The sequence below is a fragment of the Solea solea genome, chromosome 2, assembly GCF_958295425.1.
Source record: "Solea solea chromosome 2, fSolSol10.1, whole genome shotgun sequence".
Taxonomy (NCBI): Eukaryota; Metazoa; Chordata; class Actinopteri; order Pleuronectiformes; family Soleidae; genus Solea; species Solea solea.
The window spans coordinates 27,078,596-27,105,104 of record NC_081135.1 but is presented as its reverse complement, the minus strand read 5'-3'; the positions used below and the strand labels follow the sequence as shown (position 1 = coordinate 27,105,104).

Here is a 26,509-nt window from a genome sequence, read left to right as displayed (position 1 = left end):
AAGGTTTTATTGAAATGGGAAAAACACATTTACATTGTCAAAGCAAGTGTAAAAATAAAACAATATTGTGTGACAAAATGAAAACTAAAAAGAAAAAGAAAATATACAGTGCTTGACACATTTATAAGACCATCTGCCATAAAAATGAGAAAAAATAAATATTTTAGAAATCTTTGAAAAACTTGTCTAAAACAAAACATTTTTTTATAGTTATTTATTTGGCAAATAAAGTGAATTCACCTTTTTATATCCAAATTTGAGCCAACTCACTGGGCTTCTTCTCTGAGAAGTCAGAAATTGATCAAACATTCAACCACTAAAACTAATAAAACATTTTTTTCTGATCAGGAATGCAAATTAATATCTATAATTTGACATCTTAATCAAGAAATAATAATGTGCTTTACTATTTTTTTCCCTGTGTTTTTCTAAAACAGTACATTTTAAAATGGATCACAATAATAATTCTATTTTAGCATTAAAAATACATTGGTTAAAGAGCTTTTACATACTGGTGTCTTAACCATTACAGAAACTCTATCCTTGCTTCTCACTTTTTTTAATACCTTTACTTCTAAAAACGTACATCTTATATCAGAAAATTACTTTTGATACTTAAGTACAGTAAATGTCATATACTTTAAGACTTTTACTTTAAAAGTGACTTCAGTTTCTACCTAAGTCATTTTCTGGTAAGATTCTACTTTATACAACACTGCTATTAACAGATGAACCAGAAATCCTCTCATTATTCACATCATAAAAAAATGCAGTCAGATCACGTGTCTTCTCAAGTCGTGTAGAAATACGACGGCGCCATCTAGTGGCCAGTGTTCGCCCCCTCAGCTGCAGTGGTCCACCCTGCATGTGACAAGTTGAAATCGTCACAGATGTGTCACACACACACACAAAGCAGCGTGTCACTAAATCCAATTGTTGCTTGTCTTGTTTTTTTCTGTAACATTGTTAAATTAGTTGTGTAACACATGAACTAGTTTAAAAATGTAAGTCGCACGTTATATGTTTGTTTTTTCTTGGTTTTTTTCCCCCCTCTCGATGATCAATAACGATTCTAATCGATATCGCCATTCGGTGATTGACTCGTTCAGCTTGAATGTCACTGCGTTTGCACGTGCGTGTGCGTGCGCTCCGTTATTTTCCGGGTTGCGCTGAAGCTGCGCTGCCAGCTGACACTCTCACTGAGGAGGAGACACACACACACACACACACACACTATCTCTCTCTCTCTCTCTCTCTCTACACTCACTCCATCTCTCCCTCACTCTATCGTCCTCTCTCTCTGTGCGTGTGTGTGAGCGAGAGAGAGGCAGCTAACTCGCGCATCACCACCACCACCACTACCGTCATCATCCTCATCATCATCATCATGGCGGATCAAGGCGAATCTCAGGCTCCCGTCCACCACCCGCAGCCTGCGCCGCTGACAACTAGCTGGCCAATAACCAGGGAGTCGTACGAGCTGCAGGAAGTCATAGGTTAGTAACGAGAGAGAGAGAGAGCTGCGCGAGAGAGAGGCAGACACACACACACACACACACACACAGAGAGAGAGAAAGAGAGAGTGAGTGAGAGACTGGTATGGTTGAAACTCACGCGGCGGCGGTGGGTCATCAGCTGGGACTGACGACCAGGGCCTACCGGCTTTTTTAGCATGCAGCAGCCTCCCGCAAGTCTTTGCAATGCGGATGTTAGTGGAGACTACCGGTGTGTATGTGGGTGGGTGGGTGACAATCTGCAGTGCTGAACTGCAGTTGTTGACAATGTCACATTCCCACAGTGAGTCTAATAGTACACCGCTACTCTCTCTGTGTGTTTGTGTGTTTATGTGCGTGGGGCACGTGTCCAGTTCATTTGACAGTAGTGGTAAAAAAAGGGGGAAAAAAATCACAGGGGCTGTGGTCGTGTAAATGCTCGACTCGACCACACTGAGCTCGTGTAGTCATGCCTTGCAACAGGATGAATGAAGAGACTGAAGGGGCAACTTTTAAAAGTACAAGTAAATATTTTAACTGTATGTGAATACAGCCCATGGCTTTTAGATTTTCAGATCTGATCAATAAAATTAGATTAGATTAGATTAGATTAGGTTTTATTGATGCCACACTGGGGAAATTTTGTTCACATGTTGCAGCAGTGAAAGGACAGAGAATAGAAATACAACACAATCAAACATAATGAGAACAAAAACAAAAGAATAAATTACAACAAAAATTAACCTGGTTAAATGTTTTAAAATGTAATACTCTCTCTATAAAGTCGGCTGTTCAATCTTTGGGAAACTGATTTTCCGAACATGACAAGCAACTGTGTAGCCTCACTATTTAGGAGTGTAGGATATATACAAAAGAACACAAACACTGCACAGCATTAGAACCACTGTGTATTCTCTTCTCTGCCACCTCTGTTTTAAGCTATAAAACTATTGAGAACAACAAACATTATTAGAGTCATGTGCAACTACACAACGACACTGTTGAAGTGAAACAGAGCATTTATTGTCACTGCGCAGCAGGTATACAATGCAATTGCTGTGCGTCTCTGTGCACAACATGTACAATTGGACATACAGTATATACACACACACTACTTTCAGGATCCACACTGTCTTTGAGTTCTAAGTTCTTATGGCCCAGAGAAAGAAGCTTTTTAAGTTTAGGCACCTGTACTGTGGAAATGGAAGTTTCTGAATGAAAAATGTCCTTTTGATCAAATAATCGCCTCCACAATAACCTCTGTCAAAGTTGTGGCACACAAGCTCACACAAGTTCCTATTGTGTTGTTTGTATACTGCGTATACATGCTATCATGATTAATGTTTGGGTCTGTGTATGCCTGTGGTAGATTTATGGGAACCATTGACTTAATCCAGCAATGAAAACTTTGCCAGCATTTGGAAATTAATTTTTTTTAATCAACATCATTTTTTGTAATCAAGGTTTTTATTGAATTTTGTGTTTGAAAGCATCCCATCATACACATAACAATACACAAAACATTACCCCAATCATAACAATCAGTACAGGCTGGGCAAACGAAAAAAAATCAAATAAAGTTACATCACCAAAATGACTAATAATAAATTAGAGATAAATAAAAAGGGAGGAGTGGTGGTATTTTACTTGATTTTGACCTGCATTATTGACAACATACTTTCATTGTTGTAAATCACTGTGATTTAAAAGTATTATTCACGACAGAAATCTCAAATGTACTGAAAGTGCCAAAAAATGTGAACAAAAAAGAACATTTGGGGTAAACGCCTGTCGGCTGCAGATGAGCTGACAAGTCATATCGTCAGTGATAAGGAGCAGCACCACAGCTGTGTGAAGGAGGTAATGGAGACCCCCCCCCCCCCCCCCCCCTGTGTTCTCATAATCAGCTGGCAAGCACTCAGATCTTACGGCTTCTCTACGTCGTCTTATCTGTGAGTAACGCGTGCTTGTACAGTGTATTTTGCCGCTGCTGTGTCACAGCTTCTTGGTGTCAACACCTTTTGTGCAAGTAAACATTGTTGGAAACAAGTGCTGAGTCAGCTCATGTCATATTGACATAGCAATACTACAATGTAAATGCAGACTCACAAGAAGCACCTGGCCTGGTGAAGACATAAAAAGTCTTGTGTGTGTGATATTTCAGAGGGTTTATTGGCAGAAGTTAAACGAACTATCTATAGTCTGAATTTAGGGCTTTCTATGAACAGTTAGACTGATGACATTTACAAAAAAAATGCTGTTATTAACTTATCTTGACCAGAAACTTAAAAACTGATAATTTAGTTTCCGTAGAACAGGGGGCTGCAACCTTTAGGATGAGAAGAGCTATTTTTCATTTTTATGAAATTTAAGAACTGCAAAAAGAAAATTCGACATTTCATTGCTGTTTATACCCAACCTCTTAAAAAAAATAAATCACTGAATTATGTAGACCTAGTCCTTCCATTGTTTTTGGCAAATTAATGAAACTAAAATGAACCCAACTTTGAAATAAATGAAGCAATATTTAGATTGTATGTAGTTCATGCTTGAGAAAAAACGTATGTGGATCCAGATACTTCAAACACAAGTCTGTCAAGGCGGCTTTTTAATATTGCGTTTGACGTAGACATTAGGAGTGACACAAAGAATATTAAAACAGTTTTATTTGTCGCTTTGATTTCTAAATAAGAGGTGTTCACTTTGAAAGAAAAAAAAAATATTATTTTTTTAAAAGCTACTAGGGGCCACTGTAGAGGAGCTGAAGAGCCACATGTGGCTCCAGAGCCGCAGGTTGCAGACCCCTGCCGTAGAATGAGTCCTTTATACCACACAAGGAGTGGTTCGTCTTTCACACACAAGGTCAACCATGTTGTTTGTACATGTTTGTACAATAACACAGAATAGACGAGTCAAACACTGGTCCTAGGGCGGTCTTCTCCTGTTTTCATTTCTCACACACTTTAAGATGTGGTGTGTTTATTTTTATTTGCATTTAAAAAAAAAACATTGAGATCGAGATCTCATTGACAAGAGTTCAGTAGCACACGTCTTAATAAATATCACAAATACAAGAAACAGTTTATAAACAATGAATCACAATAAAACAGTGGTTTTAAAAAGTGCAAACAAATTGACAGTTAACCTTGTCGTCACTGACAGGATTTGGCATGCGTACTTCTCATTACCGTAACTCCTATAGACCGTTTGTGATATCTAGGAAATTCAAAAACTATCAGCTGAGATTGGCAGAGCACCCCCCACGACCCTCCTGTGGCAGATAAAGCGCTAGAAGACGGATGAATGGATACCGGAAAGCAGAGAACGAGAGCTTTGCGCCCATATACTTGTCATTACAGTAGCCCTCATGGTGTTTGTGGCGTCAGCTTAACGGTTGAATAACTGCCAGATACTGAAAATGAAAGTTATCCTTTGAAAAAGGGGCAGAAACACTCACTCATTGAACATTTTTTGACAATACTACAGCCACAAAATCAAAATAAATCCAGGCGGGCCTGATTATTATGATGGAGGAGGATTAAAGAGCAGGAATTGGGAACACAGTAACAATTTTAAGAACACAGGCACTGATCAATGAATTCCTGTTGTCAGATGTAAGGTACTTGTTTGCAAAATGCAACTTCACCCCTAGGTGGCATAAAATCCTGCATTTGGTCCATAAAATGTCAGAAAATGTTAAAAAATGTTGATCAGTGTTTCTCAAATCTGGAAATGATGATTTCTCAAATGTCTCGCTTTGTCCACAAACCAAAAAATTGCAATGTTTTAATGATTTCTCTGTTATATGGAGCAAAGAAACCAGACAATAATCACATTTAAGAAGCTGAGAACTTGTTTAAACACTCAAACTGACTCATCGATGATCAAAATAATTGACATTAATTTAGTACTTAATGTACTAACTTCAAGTCATGGCACCCTCATGATCGACTCATGGCCCTGGTATTGTCTCTCTATCACTGCTGCTTATTATTAGGAGAAAACTATTCTGCTCGCTTCATAATGTAATAACAGTTCAGAAGTTGTGTCGTCATGCACTCAGCATTTTGTTATATTACCGGCCAGTTGTTATTGTTACATTATCAGCTCTCGCAGGGCTGATGTTGACTTTAAGAGTCGTCTTCCAGCTGTGTTTGTCCCTCTTTGTTAGTGTCCACTTTGCCATTGCTCTGTTGTGGTTGTGATTCCAGGCAGCGGGGCCACAGCTGTGGTGCAGGCAGCCCTCTGTACCCCCAGACAGGAGCGTGTTGCCATAAAGAGAATCAACCTGGAAAAATGCCAGACCAGCATGGACGAGCTATTGGTGAGTACAACAAATGTGGGCTATTTTCTCAGTGTGTGTTCCCTCTGCCTCTAATCCTTATTGTTATTGTTCTCTTTGTTCTTGTTGAGACACATACACTGTAAATACACTGATGTTGCTATGTCGTCGTGAGAGTTTCTTACTTGAAGGGGAAACAAAGGTCATGACTATAAAGCTACGATGACCTAATCTCCTGTGATGTGTCTCTCGCACAACAGAAAGAAATTCAAGCCATGAGCCAGTGCAACCATCCGAATATTGTCACCTACTACACCTCCTTTGTGGTAAAGGATGAACTCTGGTTAGTCATGAAGCTTCTGAGCGGAGGTAAGCGTCACCGTCCAAGCTGCACCGAACTGAATCCCACCTCTCTGGTTTAATAATACATGAATTCTCAGTGAATGTGACGATACACACGAAATTACCTTTTTTTTTTGTTACCTAATGCATATGGCTAACCCTGCCGTACAAAATAGAATTAAATCATCAAGCAGACAAGTTAAGATAAGATAAGTTCTTTATTTGCAGTCTCGCAGTGGGGACATTTACATTTTCGCAGCAGCAAAGACACTAAAGAAAGAGATTATAAATAAGAAACAGGCATTTCCAAGAAAGTAGAATACAGAATGATATTAACAATATGGCTATATAATTTAATTTGCTGCTTCCTATCTTGTCCAGGACTGCCTTTAAAAAGTATTTTCCTGGTTAAATAAAGGTTAAATGAAATAAATAAATTAAATCAACATGTATTGTATATCAGAGGTTCTTAGTTTTTGGCCAAATGGCAATTTCAAATGAGAAAGTCGTGTTGTCATATTTAATATAATGCTTGGACAACCAAGCACACATTTTAGTCTCTGTTTGCACAACTAATGTCAACTCTAAGACCACAGAAAGCTGTTTTTCACTGCAGTATTTTGACTTTACTTGCCATTTTGGTTAAAGCAGCAGCAGCAGCAGCGGCAGCACACTGTTGGCTGTACGCCGTGCTAAATAACACCTGACGTTCCTTTGGACATCTTTATGATTGTCACTTGTAAGATGTTGAGTGATGTTAATCAATGTCCGGATTGAGTGTTTGAGGGAAAACTAACAATTATCACACGTTGTTAATAGATTGTGCCTCGTCATAGATATTGATCATGTAATGTTTCAGTGGAACACTGGGGGGATGATTTGTGTTGGGCATTTAAAATGTTCAAAATGAACGGATTGTCTTGTTTGTCTGCTGTGTCTGTCCTCTTTAAGGCTCCATGCTGGACATAATCAAGCACACAAGCAAAGACGAGGACAAAAGACGAGCCCTCGATGAGCCTATTATTGCTACTATATTAAAAGAAGTGCTGGAGGGTCTGGACTATCTGCACAGAAATGGACAGATCCACAGGTAACGCACGCTCACACGCTTGTTCAAATTGAAAATTAGAGCAAAAACAAATACGCGAACCGTTAAATGCAGTAAGTGCAATTATCGACCACCAGCTCACATGCTGTGTTCTGTCAACGTTCCTGGATTTCAAGGTCATTGAGAGGCAGGCCCTCAGGCAGAGAGATCCAGATAGTAATGGGGGGGCTGTGGGATTCGTTCACACGAACAGAAGAATCAATGCTGCACCACAGGTCTTTGATGTTTTCACTCTGTTTGTGTTTTGTTGACCTCAGGGATGTGAAAGCTGGAAACATACTTCTGGGAGAAGATGGATCTGTTCAGATTGCAGGTGCGTAGAACATGTCACAGTCTCCTTCAGTCTCTAGTTCAAAACTAATATCATAAAAAACACACACATGCACTGATTAAAGGAAAACTAAGCAATTATACTTCCTGAATAATAATAATAATAGAGCTGCACATTCAGTCCCTTTGTTGATGATTGAGTGTAATAGTACAGTTTACTGGACTGAGTAAAATGATACAATAATGACTTCCATTGTTCAATTTTAGAGATTATCTAAATCAATCTGCATGCCGATTCCTTCCAACACATTCCATAGATTTGAACCATGCATTACTTATGATTGTTTTTAAGATTTTGGCGTGAGTGCATTCCTAGCTGCAGGAGGCGATATGACTAGACACAAAGTACGGAAGACCTTTGTTGGCACACCATGTTGGATGGCACCGGAGGTGATGGAACAAGTGAGTCACTGAGTCTATCCTGTGTCACCTCTAAATTAAAGGAATACTTCACCGACTTGCATTTAGCTTTGTATTACTAGAATAGGGGTAGTATTTTTGCCAGAGTTGAGAAATATCTTCATTCTTTTCTTTGTTATGTGCCCACAAGTGACTCTTGGTCCTGTTAGCGTAACTGTTAGCAAAGATGGCGGACACTGTTTACATTCTGGGAACGAGGTCCCGTCCCCCTACAAGTGGGTCTAAAAAGTGCGGAATTAGCGTTGCAGTTTCAAGCCTAGGACAAAGGCTCGGACCAAGTGTCACTGGTGGGCACATAACAAAAAAAAACTCAGGGGAAACTGAGGTTGGGAAGCACAATTTTTCAAAAATACTACCCTATTCTAGTAATACAAAGCTAAATGCAAATCGGTGAAGTATGCCTTTAAATGTTAACTGTAGGAGACATTGTAAATTGTTCTATTTCATTTCAGTTTGTTAACTGTTTGCATTGTAAGTTTATGACATTAGAAGAGTTTATTCCTCCAATTCTGTGTGATTCAGGTACGAGGCTATGATTTCAAAGCAGATATATGGAGCTTTGGAATTACAGCGATAGAGTTAGCAACAGGCTCTGCACCCTATCATCGCTACCCTCCTATGAAGGTGAGTCTTCTGCATTTGTGAGTTGGTTGTTCTGTTAGTCTGGTGCTTTCACGAGCAGAAAACAACAATCAGTGTACATTAACTTCACTGAACTGTCTCTGCAAAGAAAAAACTATGTATTTAGCAGATATTTCTGCTTTTGCTGAAATCGACACAGTTTCCTGCGTCGAGTTTCTTTTCCTCAATCACTCGTATGTGTTGTGCTGCGTTGTGTGGGTGGTTCTGACCATTTTCCCCCGTCTTTTCAGGTTTTAATGCTTACCCTACAGAATGACCCACCCGCTCTAGAGACAGGTGTAGAGGACAAGGAAATGCTCAAAAAGTATGGCAAATCGTTTAGAAAGCTTATAACTATGTGCCTTCAGAAGGATCCTGCCAAAAGGTTTGCTCCACTTTCCATTCCATTCCATTCACATTATCCAGTGAGGAAAGCTGATGTAATAAAAATCACACGATTAACATTCAACAACCATGCTCTACTTTATCTCCAGGCCTACATCTGCAGAGCTTTTGAAGTGTAAATTCTTCCAGAAGGCTAAGGTATTTGTTTTATGTCAGATATCTGACTTACCATCTTTTCTTTTATTTTGTTTTTAAGTGTTATTATGGTTATATAAAATGAGTTACATTAGAACAAGTCCTCAAGGACATGTATTATTGTGGCAGAAAATAAAGAAAACATAAATCTTTTTATGTCATTGTCTATGTTCTGTGATAATTTATCATTTAAAATTTCTCCCAACCGAGTAGAATATTTTTAGGATGATTATTCAGATTTTTATGGCTCATTAATAGGTCACGGTTACATTCACCATTTATTATTGGTAGTTAGATTTTATTTAAATGTTTTTCTTTTCTCTCTCTCTCAAAGAACAAAGAACATCTGGTTGAAAAGCTTTTGTGTTGTGCACCAAAGATTTCTCAGCGAGCTAAGAAGGTATGTTTACACAAACCTCTCCTGTAAAATAACTCAGGTTATTGACTAAACATGAGAAATATTTTTGGCAGCGGGCGTGGATTGACCGAAGTATCTCTTTCCAACAGAGTGTTGCATTTAGAGTCAACAGTAGCTACTCACTGGAACTTTATTTGGCATCTCAAAAATCAAATATTAACACATTAATAGGGTCAAATGGTATAGATATAGTACTGTGTCGGTGTGCGTGTGACACAGAGAAACAGGATTTAATTCATTGTTAAGGGCAGGTTAAATGAAATGAGCACACACACACACACACTTTGCTCAGTTGCCCACAATTTATTGGGAGGAAGTGCAGTTTTCAGGTTTCAGCTGACACTGGCTGCACATGAAAGTCCGCGTGGATGTCCACAACAGAAATGGGAGCAGAGGATCATTTCCGAAAGGCACATTGGCCCCACAGTGTGATGGAAATTCACTGACCTGGTCCAGTGTAAATGGAGGGCATGGTGGATAGCCGGGCCTGTGAGTGTGTGTGACGTTAACATTACGCACAAACAGGGCAGAGTATCAATAAGGAGGGAGGCAACTGTTGAGGGAGTGGCAGGGTTTTGTTTAGGTCTGTTGATAACTCGTGGTAACTGTAGGTATGTGTCTTTAGCTGTAATAACAATTTCTAAACATCTGCACGGATTTTTGTCGGTTTTGTCAATACCGCATATTGCAGCTTCCACTTTCCCCAAATTGGAATGGATTAACAGTCACCTCCAAAAGATACTGCACAAGATTGGGGTCTGAGGTGACTCAACAGTATTTATGATTTTGCATAGAAAAGTCAACGTTCCGTGTGTGTGTCTAAATAAATAGTGTACAAAGTCAGGTAAAGTCAGATTCACTTGATACTGTCAGTGGATGAAATACATGAGCCACTGTAAGTCTTTGTAAGTTTTTGCTGATTTGACCTGCAGAGACAAACACTTTCTGCCACCTATCTATTTGAATTATTATTCAGTACAGTTTTATTCTGGTGTTTAAAAGTCTCCTCTCTTTACTCAACCACCTCACCGTATTTCCTTTGCCCTTTTGCACACGTCTCCTCCTTGGTTTTTGTTCTGTTCCTGTTCTGTTTTTTTTTTTTTTTTCTCTTCCCTGTGTGGTTTTCTGTGGTCACAGTAAACACACCATGCAATTCTGCTTCAAGGTAACATGCACTATAGGGGTCAAACAGGCGAGACTCGAGGCCAAATTGCTTATACAATACCTTCCTCTTTAAACAGGACTTAAAAGGGACTCTCCTTGAAATGACTCCAGTGAATGAGAAGGGGATGGCAGATCCTCCCGTCAGCTGTCACCAATATAGTAATTTGAACTTTAATCTAATGAAAAGAGAGAGAAATTCAAGAGTGATTTCCTTCATATAAAGAAGGACATTGTAGGGAAGGAGAAAATTCTTTCTTCCACACGCAACAAATGAGGCTACCAACAGTAATATGCTGTAGAGTCAAATAAACAGGTTATGTTAGGGTTTATCCCAGAAGCTGCAGTATCAGTCTGGTGAACAGTAACAGTTCAACTAAAGGTCACAGGCGTTTAGAATCTTCCCATCCTTGTGTCGACGTGAGACATCTGTGTTTAGATTTGTTTGTTGTGTTTTTGTATTTCAGAATCTGTATTTTAATAGCAGTGAGTATTTTACACTTGTCGGTGAATTTATTGTTTGTGCATCGTTTGCAGAAACGCTTACCTTTGAGGACAAATATACATTATTTTGAATAGAATTAAAGGCTTTTGTTATATCAGAATATATATTAATGGTCATACAATGAGAACAGTGGGCACAGGTAAGGTGAGTCACCAGCAGAGGGCGCCCTGACACCCACTGTTGAGCTTCCGCATGAGCTAATTTGAGGGTTTATTGATGAAAGATTAGATGTTAATGGGTAACAACCAAGGTGGCAGTGTGGTCTTAAATTGATGCATAAAAAAATGAGGGTAAATTGTAAAATTCTTAATTGATATTGGCTTTTAATTTGTGCTCCCCTGCACAAATGCTGACCGAATACTGATTAAGTTCTGCACAGATGCTTTTCTAGAGCCTTTTCTTAGCTGAATGTGCAATAATATACTGATGTGGCACATTCTTAGGTAATGAGGTCGATATTCATTGTCACATAATATACATTTGCATCGGGGTCATTTTGACAGTTGCATTTTTTTGTGTTCCCTGCATTAGCGTCTGTGAGTGCATGTTGATGTTGTCTGTGTGGTCTCGTGTGGCTGCACAGCACTTTGATCTGTGTCTGTTTTGCTGAAGGACCCTGGACTCAAATGGGAGAGCCTTTGTTTTGTGTCAGGCTCGGAAAATAAACCTGACACCACCACCAGACGGGTAGTGCTTCTTTAACTTTGACCTTGTCTAGAGCTGAGGACTTTATTGGAGGCTGGATTGAGTGGCTCACAGCAGTTGTGAGCTGCTGCCGCCTCTGTCTGTAACACTGCAGTGCTCTCATGTCTCACCCTCACTCTGCTACTCGTCTTCTCATGCTGCTTGTCTCACACACTCTGCCAGACTGTAGAGCTGCAGCCGCTTATATGCTTCCTCAGTGACTCTGCCTTATTCGTCTGCTTCATTATGCTGGTTACATTTTGCAGTTTAACCAAGTTTGAATTGTATTAATATCTCTTCTGTGTGGTTTTTTTTCCTTCTACTCTATTGTACTCATTGTGCTATACCCAGCCTAAAACTATGATACCAGGACACTGACATTTATTAACTCATATTAGTCCAACATTTTGACATAGACTACAACGTCTTCACCAGGCAAACAGGTTTATTACAGATGTGAGTTAAATGTATGCCAACATACAGCCATTATACTTTTAGGAACATCTATAATGTAAAGAAATAAAAAGACAAAAGGCATGCTTTTACATCTGAGCAGTGTCTCATGGGTAGAGCACGGTGTACAGTACAAATGCAACTGACTAACACGGTGTCTTTAATGTTACTGTGCCGGCTGTGCGTTGTCATCGCTCCAGGTGAGGAGAGTCCCAGGCTCCAGTGGTCACCTGCACAAAACGGAGGACGGAGACTGGGAGTGGAGCGACGATGAACTGGACGAGGGCAGCGAGGAGGGCAAGGCGGCAATAATTCAGGGGAGGGTAGGTGACGCGACGCCAAGACCTTGCATGTATCCTCAAATACACAGGAGTTTCATTATGGATGCATGTCATGTCTAACGTGCAAATCAAATAGCCATGCACGGCAACTTTCCCACCGTGTTTGACCCTGTGCATACCCTGCTTCCCTAATCATTTAGCTGTTTAGATAGCAGGTGGCAGATGCTATGTCTCTAAGAGGTGTCTGTAATGAGCGGGAAGAAAGCTGCAAGGATGTGAGGCTGGAGGAAGTAGACTGATCCGAGTAAAGGGCTTTTAAATGAACGATGAGATAAATAACAGTCAGTCAGTAAGATTTCATTTGTGTGATAGACTGCCGTGACCTCTCTCCAGGGTGTGCACCGCTTTTCACCCTATGTTAGCTGGAAGCAGATCCGTGGAGGATAAAGTGGTAGATGAATGAACAGTAGGTGATATCATGGGGGGATTAGTTGCACAATGTTGACCATCTGCATCCCCAGATCTACTGCTGTGGCAGTAGAGTTGTTGTTGTTTAGTCGAATAAGTAAAGTCTAGTGTAGTCTGACTTGTTGATATTTAAGCTGAATGATGTTTATGCCCCGACCATGGATCTAAAATATCAGCAACCTGTCTGTGCTGTGTTGATAAATCCATGTTGCTGCCTGTGCATTACACTGATATGTAGTGGAGCCTTTTTTCTCTGTCAGTTTCATATTGGATATGTTGGATAATGTTCTGTGTATTATAAACTTAAATTTTTTTTTTACTATGTTGTAGCTTTTATACTTCTTAGAATAATGCCACATTTATGATTCAAGTACCAACACATGCGAATATTCACTGAAGAGGGAGAGTAGTGTAGTGTCAGGCTGGATACTCAAACTGTATTCTTTTGATATTATAATAATATACTGGATGGTTGTTCCTGAAACACCACCTGCCCTCCATTTAAAAACATCACCTTTTGCTTAAAGTATTTCTACAGGGTTATATTTTCAGTTTAATTTCAGTGATTCACAGCTCGTTCCTTTCACCAGTTAAATTATTTTCTCATAAAGGTAAAACATAATGTGTATCTGGATGATTTTGGCAAAAAAATGATATTGATATGATTACGTTATGTATTTTCCCCTGCAGTCACGAAGGGTCAAAGATGAGGCCGAAGATGTAAGTTAGTTCTTCTTCTAATACACACTACAATTTATTGTGTAATTACAGTTGAACGTATCCTCTCGTTTGTGTCTTTATGATTTCTAACTCTGTACAATTTGATCATTTAAAATTAACTTGCCCACCTGACCTTGGTAATCAGTGTTTATTTCACACAAAAAACCCAAACCTGTTATCCAGTTTAATCAACACTGTTGTAACCTGTCAAACAAAGCCGGCATTGATTTTTTAGTGTTTGCAAGCTGAGCTTTTACCAAGAATGCAATAGCATTTTTGCAATTACGCCTCTCCTTTTATTCCTCCAAGGAGGAGGAGGAGGTGGTGGATGAGGAGGAGGAGGAGGAGGAGGAGGAGGAGGAGGAGCACACCAACAATGTTCCCATTGAAGGGTTGTCTATTCACCATCCCGAGGTGAGGGACTCAGCAGCAGCTCTAATTTGTCACGGTTGACCTTGAAACCACATGATAGTTTGTGTGTTTATGTAAAATGATGTTACTGCAGATGTTTGTGTCTGTGCTCCAGACATTACATATGCTGTGAGCGCCGAAATCTGTTTATGAAAGTCTGTAGACGAGACACAGAGTCCCTTTATGAGGACTTGTCTTTCTTATGTGGACATACAGCCAGTCCTTATGATGTAAAAGAGTACATTTTAAATTAAGGGGCCTTAAGGTCAGGGTTAGATAATTAATAGTTATGGTTAGAGCGTGTCCTCACAAAATGAATATAATTCAGTGTAATGTTCCCTGAATTCACGGAGACGTTGCTTTGTGTGTGTGTGCACATGTGAATGTCCAGGAGAGATGTTCTCATCAGCAATAACTCAGAGTTAATGATCGTCTGTCTGACTTTGCAGTTCAGGGCCTGGGTGTTTCTCGTCCATAGCCTCTCTGCAACCCATTTTCTCAGGCTACTGTCATTTTTGAAAATGAGGCAAAGCTTATTTGAGCTGCAGTCCTGTGCTCCCACCTGGCAGGAATCCACTCTGACAGCGGCTCAGCAGACATTTCTCATCATTCTCTGCTTTAGGAAGACAAATTTGTCGCGTGGTATTGAGAATGTTGAAGCAGAATGTGTAAATGCATTCTTCCCTTTCTTTACCCTTTACACATTTTCCACGTCTGCGATACATAGACACAGTTTATACTGCCCTGTGTACAAAGCTTCTACCCCCCCTTTTTCACAGAGAGTGTTTTTGTCTGATGTTTCCATCTATAATGCAAACTTCCTCATCATCAGTTCTGTTTTTTTATGCAGGTTGAACCGTATGAGGATACACCATACATTCAGGGTGCTGTTAACATGGTTCTACGGCTAAGGTGAGACCTGATGTCAGTCTAGTTTCCTTCATCATCATCATCATATGCCAACACTGACCTGCCAAAACAACTGACCTGGATCTCTCCAGAATCAAAAGCAGTTTAGAAATCACTATGTCTTTACCTGGTGCTTTACTTCCCAGCTGCTAATGGACATAATGATCTCTGCCTGCAACAGAGATCTGCCTTTGTCACGAATCTGTTCATGACACTTTCTCACCGGCCCTTTTATTCGGAGGAGAGTGGCTCTGCTCTGTCGTCTGGTTTTCTCTCTCTCTTGCATAGGTGTCATCATTTTGATTTGATTCGCAGTGTGCATGATCAGAATACATGTGTTTTTCTTTACCATTGTTTTTCTTTGCTTTTGGAATAACAATCTAGATAGTTTTTTTTTTACTAAGGTGGTGGAGGCTTGAAGTAGTGAAAATCTCATATAAGACACTGCATAGATCTAAGTGTGTGGGGTTTCTATGTCACTGTGTGTGTTTTAAACACCGGTGGTGTTTGAGCCTGTGAACTTTGCAACAACATTTACTTTTACTTGAGCTTGAGTTGTGTGTACTGATCCAGCCTCTGTCGACAAGAAACGCTGCCAAGTGTATCAAACGTAGCTGTTGCGGTCTCTGTTTTTGCTGTGACGTATTGTTAGGCTCTGGTGTTGGACATGCAGCGTTGTATAGATTGTGTTTAAATCTACTTGTGTTTAAAACTGTAATGGTAGAAGGTCTGTTTTGAAGTGCTCAGTGTCTTCACCAAGGACACTTCAGCATACTTACTATCTGTCTTCTATAAAGTAGTTAAAGATAGGTATCTTACCTGAAAATGACTTTGGTAGAAATTGAAGTCACTACTTAAGTAAAATTCTTAACATATATGACATTTACTGTACTTAAGTATCAAAAGTGATTTTCTGATATCAAATTTACAGAAGTTTTAGAAATAAAAGTATTAAAATAGTGAGGAATTATGATTAAACCATGGTGGTTCAGTGGTAGGGCAAGTTGTCTTTCAACTGGAAGGCTGTTGGTTCAATTCCTGGCTCTGCTAGTCTATATGTGTCCTTAAGCAAGACACTTAACCCCATGTTGAAACGTGTGAATGGGTGAATTGCAAAACTATAGTGTAATGCAGCTCATCGAGACTAGAAAAGTGCTATATAAATAAATACAGACTATTACCAACTCTTCTTCTTCTGATTATATTTGATAGTAAAGAGGAACAAAGATAGTTAGAGGAAATGTAGTGGAGTGAAAGTAAAAGTTGCTAGAAATATAAATAACAAAGTAAAGTACAGATATGTGCATTGCATTTTGTACTCAAGTACAGTAAAGAAGTATTTGCACTTTGTTACATTACATCACTGCATACTAGAGGAGCAAACTCTCAACTTTGTGGTTAGAATGCGTCTCCTTAGCTCTGCCCACAGCCATGAGAAGAGCGTTGGCACTTGTCACGTCTCTGCCACCTGCTTTGTGATTCCAGACAGGCTGTTTATGAACATTATAATGAGCTGGTGGAAGCTTGTGATTCAACAACAGCATGACCTTTGAGGACGAGTTGTTCTCCTCTCTCATCGACATTATATATAATCAAGGAAGTGCAGATTCATAACTGCTGAATAATTTACTCCCGCAGAGGTTCATTCAGTGAGAATAAAAAAGTAGGCGCAGCGAACTGGTCCACACTGTTGAAAGTCTGCCTGTGCTCCCTGATGGGCTCGTTGGAGAGAACTCTTTGTTGAGCAAACATGTGAAGGTCCCTCCCCAGGCAGTCAGCTCGCACCAGGAGATGACTAACTGGTTTGTGTCTGGTGAAGACTTATTTCCAACTGTGGCATGAAATTCATTAGATAGAGCACTTTGACGGTTTGACCTTGTAGGCGGTTTAGACGGGACGTTTTCTTTGAATTTGTGGTTTTTCCAGCTCAAACTCAACAGACAGACTCAATATGTCATTAGTAGTAGAGTTGCCACATACGTAGGCTTTATTGCATCTGTGGTAAATGGGTAATTGCTGTCCTATATGGATGTCCTGGGGGGTGTGTTTATAGGTCACATATTCAGGCTTTAAAGAATGTATATTTTTTTGTCTTCTTATGTGTTGTTGAGTCACAGCTAAGATTCACTTTATATCAAATTTTTTAGTAGTGATATAAAGTAGCGATAATTGTGCAGAAGTCACAAATTAGACTGTTTTTCTTTTCTTTTTGTTCATAATAATGAGCCAAGTGAACTTTGAACTGTGACATATTTCCAAATTTCACAAATTCAATCTCATTTTAAGTGGAAAAAAAGCAGCCGGAGTGCTCTGTGTTCTAAAGGTTAACATAAAAATACTGGTATCTATGTAACATTAGAGCAAGCGTGTATGAATCTGTCTTTACCAGAGAATCGTATCCACTGTGTTAAATCTAAGCAGCACTAGGCTGTCAGGTCATCTCTGTGGTTGACAGCTCGCACATTCAGTACGAGACGCACAAATATGTGATGGACGCCTTCTTAACTAAACCCCAAAAGCTTAACAGTATATTATTCCCCACAGAAACGCAAGGCTTTGAAATCCTCTTATATTATCTGGTAGATTACCAAGACCTTTCACTATACCCTCATCTTTGACATACTCTTCAGTATCCAAGCTCCCTCTCTCACCATCTGAACAGCAGCATTTAACTTTACTTTTGAATTTCAACTTTGAACAATGTGTGCATTTTAATCCTCCTGTCTGACTTCTTGTCTCATTTCTAATCTTCATGTTTTACTGGTGAGCAGGATTAGTTTTACGGTATGTTGTAAAGTGAAGAAAAATAAGATTACGGACTAGTATTAGTATTATTATTATAATAATAACATATCTATGTTAAAGTTGGTACATTTTGGTTAATTTGTATGTAGTATAAGACAACATTACTTTGTTTTTAAAGGACATCTGTAAAGCAATTACCAATTTCTTTTTTTATTATTATGTTTTACATAATTAACATTTCCAATAGTGTGAATGGGCCCTAACTCATTTGGGCGCACTCAAAGCAATTATGAGCCAAACCCTTTAATCTTCAATGACAGGAGTCTGATCAGTGGTGTGTCACAGCCAAATATTTAGAAGCCGTAATCAACCAGTGTCTTTTCGGTCGTCGTCGTCAAGAGCCTGAATCTTATCGGTTGTCAGCAGCAAGTGTTTCACTAAACCACGGAAATGTTGGCAAAGTACACGATCGTGAATGTGACACTTTGTCAAGGTTTAAAGACTTAAAGATACTTAATCCATGAATGTAATTTAGTTTGAGAGAAACACAAACACGCAGCAAATTGGTCTCCTTACTAAACTAATAAAGGAAATGAAGGTGATTAGTTTGAGTTTATGATATGGTTGTGTCAACAGTTTGGTTGGAACTGGTTCAATCTTTTTTTAACAGAGGCACTGAGGTCTCCCCGAGAACAGCACTGTCAGCAGTTTAAAGGGGAAGTAATGACTTGCATAATATGCCCGACGATTGGTGCAATGTCATTCGAGCCAAAGTGGCACAAATGCAGACTGATTTCACTGACTGGAGCCCAGATGTGACATTTCTCCAAGTTCTTGTTAATAAAGGGCATCTGTAGAAAAAGTGAAATGTCAGGTTCCCGCTCCTGAAACGCGTCCCTGTGAAGTTTTTGAAAACATCAATCTCTATCTGTGATATCAGCAATGTGGTTTCAACGTGAGATTATTTGAGGCCCGAAGCGCGTTTGTCATCTGCTCTTATCCTTTCAGTTGTTGTGGAGCCAAACAAGTCCAACATTTGTCAGATCCCATCCACCTCCACACAGGCATGTCAACTATAGCCCATAGATGTCACCAGTCTGTCACCAGTCTGTCACCAGCTCTCCCCCTCGGGATTCTTATACGGACTATTTTTAGGGTTGTTGACTTGTATTTGGACAAAACTGGAATGTGGCGTGTCGTTGCCTTTCACACAAAACTTCGGAAACTCCAAGATGTTGGTAGGAAAGCCACTTGTAGGTTAGTCCAAGATGCATTTAATTCAAATTCATTAAAAACAATACTTAGGGGTAGAAATAATGACTTAAAATTCTGCAGACAACATTATTTTCCTGTCATTTATATTAAGCCCCACTGTTTTTGTTTCATGATGTGACTGCCTGAAGTACTTGTATTTCTCTTGTGGATTCAGGTGTTTGCAATGCCTTTTATGAACTTTATATATTATTCCACTCATGACAGTGAATTCTATTATATGACTTATATTCTCATTATGGCTGTCGATAGATTAAAAAAACCGAAGTGACTGTTTCTCGGATAATTTCCGGCTTTCATGTCAGAGGTCAGCGCGCAGCAGAAGTAAACAAACTTGCGTTAATTGCGTTAATCTATTTCATGGCGTGATTCTCGGCTGTATTAATCGCAACGAAGCGTCATACATGCCTGCCATGTTCAAAAAAAACATTGACATCATCAGTAACAAATCGCTCTCAAGGTGAATCAACCACTCACCATTATGTTTGTTTAAGAACATCTGTAAAAGTGAAGCCTCCATTTTCCAGTGGGACTATGCGTCATACATCATCTCCCATACGCACACGTTCGCTCACACTGTGCCAGAAACAAACCTCGGCATTTGGCGTCGGTGTGTGAAAATGTTGATATTGAACTGAAAGCATAATATCCTCAGAGTGTTTTATAATAAGGTTCTGTTAACTCTCCCACAAACGTGATATACTTTATACCTGATCCCACACGGTCCTGATGTAATCTGTTGCTTTCTTATCACCCACTGCTGCCTGTCTGTCTGTGGAGAGTGGTGCTGTTTACGTCCATCTGCGTCATCAGAAAATCTATTAAATTTCTTACTGCATGAACTCCAGTTTCTCTCCTAACAAACTCGGTATGTAATATCTTTTTGTGCTTTGAATGATGGGTCTAATCTCACCTGAAATGAGGGCAGCTGTGTTCTTTATTGAGTCACATTGTAAACCTGCTCCCACCATAGTTCTCTTGGGTGACGGCACAAAGGTGTCCTACCTTTTCCCAGAAACCAGCGATTCCACTTGTGTCCTACACACACACACATTTTAAAGATATGTTCATTTTTACATTTAAGCATTTAGCAGACGCTTTTATCCAAAGCAACTTACAAAAGGGAAAGAAAGAAGCAATGTCCCGTGAGAGGGAGTGCTGTCCAACTGAATATCGGCACCACATCTTATAAAATATCTGCATCAATAGTTATTGGTTGAATATTAGAGGCAACAATTCCACAAGCAGACAGACTTGACTGTTGCCTATAGCAACATAAACAATGAGCATCTCCTGTAGGCTTCACCTTACAGCAGGTTATGCCCGCTACTGTGAATCGTGCACATTTATTTGTACATTTCTATTAATTGTGCAAGCTGGGAGTAAAAGTGTTTGCTGATAGTTGCTTTGGAGGCTTGTCGTTCATCACTTCCTGCTCTCAGTAGATGGTCGCCGCTAACTTTTTTTTAAATGAACGTGAACATCTGCAAGACGGAGCACATTTTTGAATGTAGTCTATATTTGTTTGTGTCTTTCACGGCGCATTACAAGTCATCATACTTCAGAACACGATAGAGCTCTCTACTGGTTCAGCATCATCCAGCTCCAGCAGAAGCTGGTGAAAATAATGTCTCTGCAGCTGAAGTGGTGGATGATTGAGAGCAAAGCAGAAACATTAGTTATTTATCCTGCTGTTTGTTATCATGTTTGCCAGGAAATGGTGACATGTTCATTTGAAGTCTTTAGCTTTTTTTTGCTGCCCCCAAGTGGCCAAAATCAACAAACATTTTGAAGGTGTGGATAGAATATCAATAACTTGACTCTCATTCTAATCCACATTTTGCCGAGCTCACCGTTGTGATCCTGCGGTATACATATGATGAAGAGAGCTGCAACAGATTTAAAGCTGACATTTTTGAGTACTTTTTTTTGTGCAATTACACCCACTCATCTTCTGCTTTTAGGAACTCTCGAAAGGAGCTGAATGACATCCGCTTTGAATTCACTCCAGGACGTGGTAAGAGAGATCAGCGTGGATTGATTTGTGTGCTATTCCCATTGTAACAACATTTACAGGCTTTCGAGACTTGTGTTGTGTATAATGAGTCAAGGCGGTATTTGCAGTGGGAACGCTCACGACAGTGTCTAATTCAGTTTATGACCTGATAAGTGGATTCTTACATACCCATTCATTTTTTTCATTATTCCCTCACAAGACACTGCTGATGGCGTTTCCCAGGAACTTTTCTCTGCCGGTCTGGTCAACGGGCATGATGTGGTCATCGGTAATGTTACACTTCTTTATTCACGTAAACTGCGTTGTCCGAAGACATACAGTAATTTAGCCTTAAAGACTTTACTTATAGAGTGTTATGTACAGAGTTGTGCACATTCTAGGATTTGTTTTGATGTTTTTTTTACTGTTCATAGTTGCTGCCAACCTTCAGAAGATAGTAGACGACCCAACTACCTACAAAGTATTGACCTTTAAGCTGGTGAGTCTTCAGTTGACTGATGGTTGACGACATATTTCTTGCCTGGAAATAAACTTGTAGGACGAAAGCTGCCACCAAGGGACAAAGAATTTATTTACGGCTGTTCTGTTGGTTCAGCAGACATTAACTGAGTGGCTGGCTCAAACTAAATGTGTACATTTCAACAGAAAAGGGGTATTTTTGACCCTCAGGTCCATATGACTGACAGCGTGCACTGCACATATTTTGTGAAGAAACAGCCTCAGCAGATAGGATTTGTGCAGGTGTCACTGAATTGTTGCTGTTTAAACCTTTAGTAATATTGATGAATTAATGAAAGTCGAAGGGCTCCTTGAATCAAGGTCCGTCTTAAGGGGCTCACCCCTCTAATTTATATTTATTATTACTATAATAATAGAAATTAAACTTTTAGAATAATAGCTTTTTTTCTCGTGTATATACCATATGATTTTTCTTGTTGATCTTACTATTCTGTGGCCTCTGTCAAGCAATACTATCAGACCCAGACGGATTGAGGAGAAGAAGAAGAAGCATTTATCCAGTCACAATTCTTTACAAGTGCAGAATTTACCTTTTAAACTGTTCACGCACGCTTCTTGTGAGTCAAACTCACACCAACCTATTTGCAGTTACCGGCTTTACTAGTGCAATGTTGAATGTCTATTTCTCTTAAATGAATCACCTGCCGTGCGCACTGCAGGAATACCGGCGGGGGGACACGAGATTTAAATACAGCAATACAGAGAAACACACACGGAGAGAGTTGTGTGGAACCAGGATTTTATTAACAACGGTTTATACGTAACAAATGGTTTTTTTATTTTTATTATTCAACACCTATACACTACATAAAAATGTACTTTAGTGCTGATCAGGTCTGCATCAGAAAAATCGGCCCTGTGAAACTAGTTTCTATTGTTCCTTTTCTTTGTGATATTCGTGGAAATACTAAATAAGTGACTGACAATGGTTTCTCACTCGAAGCATCAATCATTACTGACACTGCATGTATTTATCTTCACCTTGTACTTACAGTCACTGGTCACCAGTGATCCTTTAGTCATCTATAATCACAGCAGAGGAGTGGCTAACAGTAACTGCACATTACATATACATGTATACCACTTCAAGAGGTCGCCTTTGCAAAATTATTAGAGTAAAAAATTGTATTAGTGGGGGAAAAAAATCAGGCAGTAATATTAACCTTATTGGATTTGACAAAAACATGTCAACTATAGGTTTTACTGACCTTTCTGTTGTTGTGGGTAAACAAACAAACAGAGCTTTGCAGACCGACCTCTCTGCCATGTGGGAGGTAAATAACATGTCAGAGTGTGGGCAGTTCTGAGAAATACCATGTTCATATGTAAGCATTGCATACATTTCAGCAGTGATTCACTGCAGGGCGTAAAAACCCTCACTGAGGCTCTGCTGTTTCTCTCCAGCAGAAGAGTTACAAGTGCAGTGTGACAGGAAACCAGGAAGTGACAATAATTACCCTCGGTCGGGGAGCAATTCATGACATCTTGTGCAGACAATTTATAGCGTGGGTGGCACCCGAGCAGCTTTACGGCTTACAAAGAACACCGACCTGTTTTAATAAGAGTCCCACCATGTTGATCAGACAGCGGCAGGACTTGCAGATCCCCAGAGAGATGGAGTGCAGGGGTGAATCGATGGAGGATGGCAGGTTAAGTCCACCGTTTTCTGCAGAATTGCTGAACGAAAAACGAACAGTGAACACCGACAAATCTTTTTTAGCCGGTATAAAAATTGGAGACTCAGCTGTCAGTAGAATAAATACTGTGCTTTATCAGTGGGAGCTGTGATTATTTAACAACTTTCTCCAAAACAGTGGAAATAAATATACTGCCTTCATGGCATTTACTCCCTTAAGCTGTCCACTGTTTTAAACTCTGGCTTAAGGGATTTGCTCCCATTGAGCCACAAGAGCATTAGTGTGGTCGTGTGGACCGATGCTGGCAGATAAGGCATCATTTTCATTTTTCTGTTTTATCTCAAAGGTGTTAAATGGGCTTAATCTGTATTTATATAGCACTTTTTGGTGACCACTCAAAGCTGCTTTACACCACAGTTTTACCATTCAGCCACTCACTCACTCACACACCTGCCAGCACAGGCGTCAGCAGCAACGTCAGGGTTAAGTTGCCCGGGAATCAAACCCACAACCTTCGAGTTGAAAGAAGACTCGCCGAGCTACCCCAAGTTCAGCCAGTTATGTCCAGAACTACATTTGTACACATTTAAACTGTTGTGTAACTTGTTCCTGGAACTAGTGGGCCAAACTAAACCAGGTTATATCGATGTTTACAAACTGAAAAGAGATTAGGTTGAAGTAGTTTTTATTTAATTGTGTTTAATGTTGGAGGCAGGCACTTTTCTAGCTACATTTTGGCATTGCTCTTAAACTTGCTGGGCCTTTGTGTGATTCTTTAAGCTCTTCACTATCCCTTTGTGTTTGTACCTGTCCACCAAAATGGCATGTGAGTAGATGAGGCATAATTCCTCCTAATACTAGTCAGTGTGGCATCAAAAATAATTCTGATGTTGAGGAAGCACAAGCACAAACCCAGATTGTTGTCATAGTTATGAGAATAATGCAGAGAGACTTTATTTTGTGAATTATTGAGTGCACTAGCGGTTGCCCAGTTCCCCAGGTAATCCAGAGTTTGACACTACATCTGTTGTGGAGATTTTGCAGCATTAGCTTTGGTGATGATGACATTCCCAGTGTCCGGATGCAATGTAATGTTGCCCCACTGACACACTCAGTGTTTTCCCTTCTTGCTCAGGCGTCCGGCTGTGATGACACGGAGATCCCCGACGAGGTGAAGCTCATCGGCTTTGCACAGCTAAGTGTCAGCTGATGCTCTCTTTATGCCTGAACCAGGTGAGACCGTTCAGGGCAGACTGTGGAGAACGCGACCGCTTCCTGCAACAATCTCCCAAACACCCTTCCTTAAAAAAAAAATACTCTCTTCTTCCTCCTCCTCCTCCTCCTCCTTCACTCCTTTTCACCTTCCCTGAGGCTAAAACTTGGCACAGACTTCCCTGCTCACTGAACCCCCCCCCGCCCCCCCAATTTTACCTTAACAACATTCCACCGCACAGCACACAAGAGCAGGATCAGGATACAGCCTAGGAACCTAAAGATGTACTCAGGTGGTGAAAGATGTATTAAGATGTAGCTTTGAATGTTCTATTTATTTTTTATTTAGTTTTATTTTATATCCCATTACCTCTGTGTTCCACAAAGCTCTATTTATTGAAAATCAGAAGATATTTTTAATTTTACTGCTGTTTTGTTGCCTTTCTGCATGGAGTATGCATGTTCTCCTCGCGTGTGCGTGGGTTTTCTCCGGGTTCTCCGGTTTCCTCCCACAGTCCAAAAACATGCATATTTGGGGATTAGGTAAATTGGACACTCTAAAATTGACCGTATGTGTGAGAGTGAGCGTGGATGGTTGTTTGTCTCCTTGTGGCCCTGTGATGGACTGGCGACCTGTCCAGGGTGTGACTCTGCCTTTCGCCCTATGTCAGCTGGGATTGGCACCAGCGTCCCCCCCCGCGACCCTCATATGGAGGGTAAAGCAGTAGAAGATGAGTGATTGAGTGAGTGGTGTTTTGTTGTCACAATGAAAACAAATTTACTTTCACTCGCAACCCATGGACCCATTCATTTGTGATTGTCTGAGGTCTGTGTCACAATGTAAGATTTATTTAATCTAAAGAGGGCAAGCACACTTACATCATAACATAATGAATGTCTAAAAAGAAAAATAATTGTATTTCTTTGTCGAGATGTCTTTTACATTGAGAGGAAGAGAACCATTTGCTTTTAAGTGTGCATTAAAAAAAAAACGAGACCTGGATGTTACTGTGTATAATTTGTGTTAATGCTTCAAAATGCTAGAGGTGCCTTGTTCATTTTTCTGTGCCTAAGGAAGTAGTTAGTGATTGAGACCACACAAAGAAGAAAACCTGATTTCCATTTCAATACATTTATCACAGTCCACATAAAGTATCTTAATGAGACAAGCTACAACGCAGTTTTGGACTGAGTGTGTGTGACCCCAGACTCGAGAGTTGAGACAAACTAACGTGTGTGCTCTTGTCACCAGATGCATAAAATGTACCAGAAAACTTTGCTCATGTAATCCACTCTCTGTTTGACGTAGTTTCAGATTTCAGGCTACTAGACTAAACCACGACCGCTGAATCTCCTCACTCTGTCCTGCTGCACAACAAATCTCTTCTTTCTTTCTTTCTTTCTTTCTTTCTTTCTTTCTTTCTTTTTTGTTTTGTTCCCCAAAAATGTAGTAGTTACTAAACATGTACTGTACAACAAAGCATCTTGAGGATGAAACCAAAAGGGTGACGAGCCATGTGTTTGTTCAAACAAGTCAGATTTATTTAAGTATTAAGGTGGTTCATATGAACTTGTACTAAATTCTTTATTTTATGAAGTAATTTATTGTGTTTTCTATGTACAGTATGTGTACCATTTTAGCATATTATCCCTGTTCACTCTCTATAATCAGCCCATGTCAAATTTCTGATGAGGAGCTACAAATAAACTATTGCTATTATTTAAGAAGTTTGGAGTTTGGTGTTTTTTTAATATTAGTCAACGTAGAGTTAACCTGGTGTGGTCATGGTTTTGTTGTGCATGCAATATTCATTTGTGGCTTAAGTCTTATGTCTCCCTGTGCTACTTTTATATTACATTATAGTATCTCTAAATACCCTACACCCTACTCTAAGACTGTGGCGGCAACAGCGTACTCACTAAAATAAGCAAATATCATCTGCAAATTAAGGGACAACAAG

General features: G+C 39.8%; 1 protein-coding gene across 3 annotated transcripts; it reads left to right on the top strand.

The window, feature by feature from the left end:
* Nucleotides 1-673: 673 nt before the first annotated feature.
* stk39 (serine threonine kinase 39) lies at nucleotides 674-26,276 on the top strand. 3 transcript variants are annotated; one of them, XM_058622719.1, is made up of 19 exons: nucleotides 674-1,496; nucleotides 5,705-5,817; nucleotides 6,036-6,144; nucleotides 7,069-7,207; nucleotides 7,483-7,538; nucleotides 7,848-7,957; nucleotides 8,498-8,599; nucleotides 8,848-8,981; nucleotides 9,091-9,139; nucleotides 9,471-9,536; nucleotides 11,833-11,907; nucleotides 12,558-12,680; nucleotides 13,797-13,826; nucleotides 14,166-14,240; nucleotides 15,088-15,149; nucleotides 21,128-21,180; nucleotides 21,380-21,448; nucleotides 21,594-21,658; nucleotides 24,472-26,276. In XM_058622719.1, exons 1-19 carry the CDS (start codon nucleotides 1,115-1,117, stop codon nucleotides 24,544-24,546), a joined length of 1,887 nt encoding a protein of 628 aa, XP_058478702.1. In that variant the 5' UTR covers nucleotides 674-1,114; the 3' UTR covers nucleotides 24,547-26,276. The 3 variants fall into 3 exon arrangements, with proteins under 3 accessions (XP_058478702.1, XP_058478701.1, XP_058478703.1); XM_058622718.1 differs by having other exon boundaries at nucleotides 14,136-14,240; XM_058622720.1 differs by lacking the exon at nucleotides 11,833-11,907 and having other exon boundaries at nucleotides 677-1,496; nucleotides 14,136-14,240.
* Nucleotides 26,277-26,509: the final 233 nt, after the last annotated feature.

Bases quoted from the DNA above. Each gene is read 5' to 3' on its own strand.
- stk39 (XM_058622718.1), top strand. From the start codon at position 1,115: ATGTCACTGCGTTTGCACGTGCGTGTGCGTGCGCTCCGTTATTTTCCG. The intron at 6,145-7,068 runs GTAAGCGTCACC...GTCCTCTTTAAG, and splicing joins CATGAAGCTTCTGAGCGGAG to GCTCCATGCTGGACATAATC. The intron at 7,958-8,497 runs GTGAGTCACTGA...TGTGTGATTCAG, and splicing joins CACCGGAGGTGATGGAACAA to GTACGAGGCTATGATTTCAA.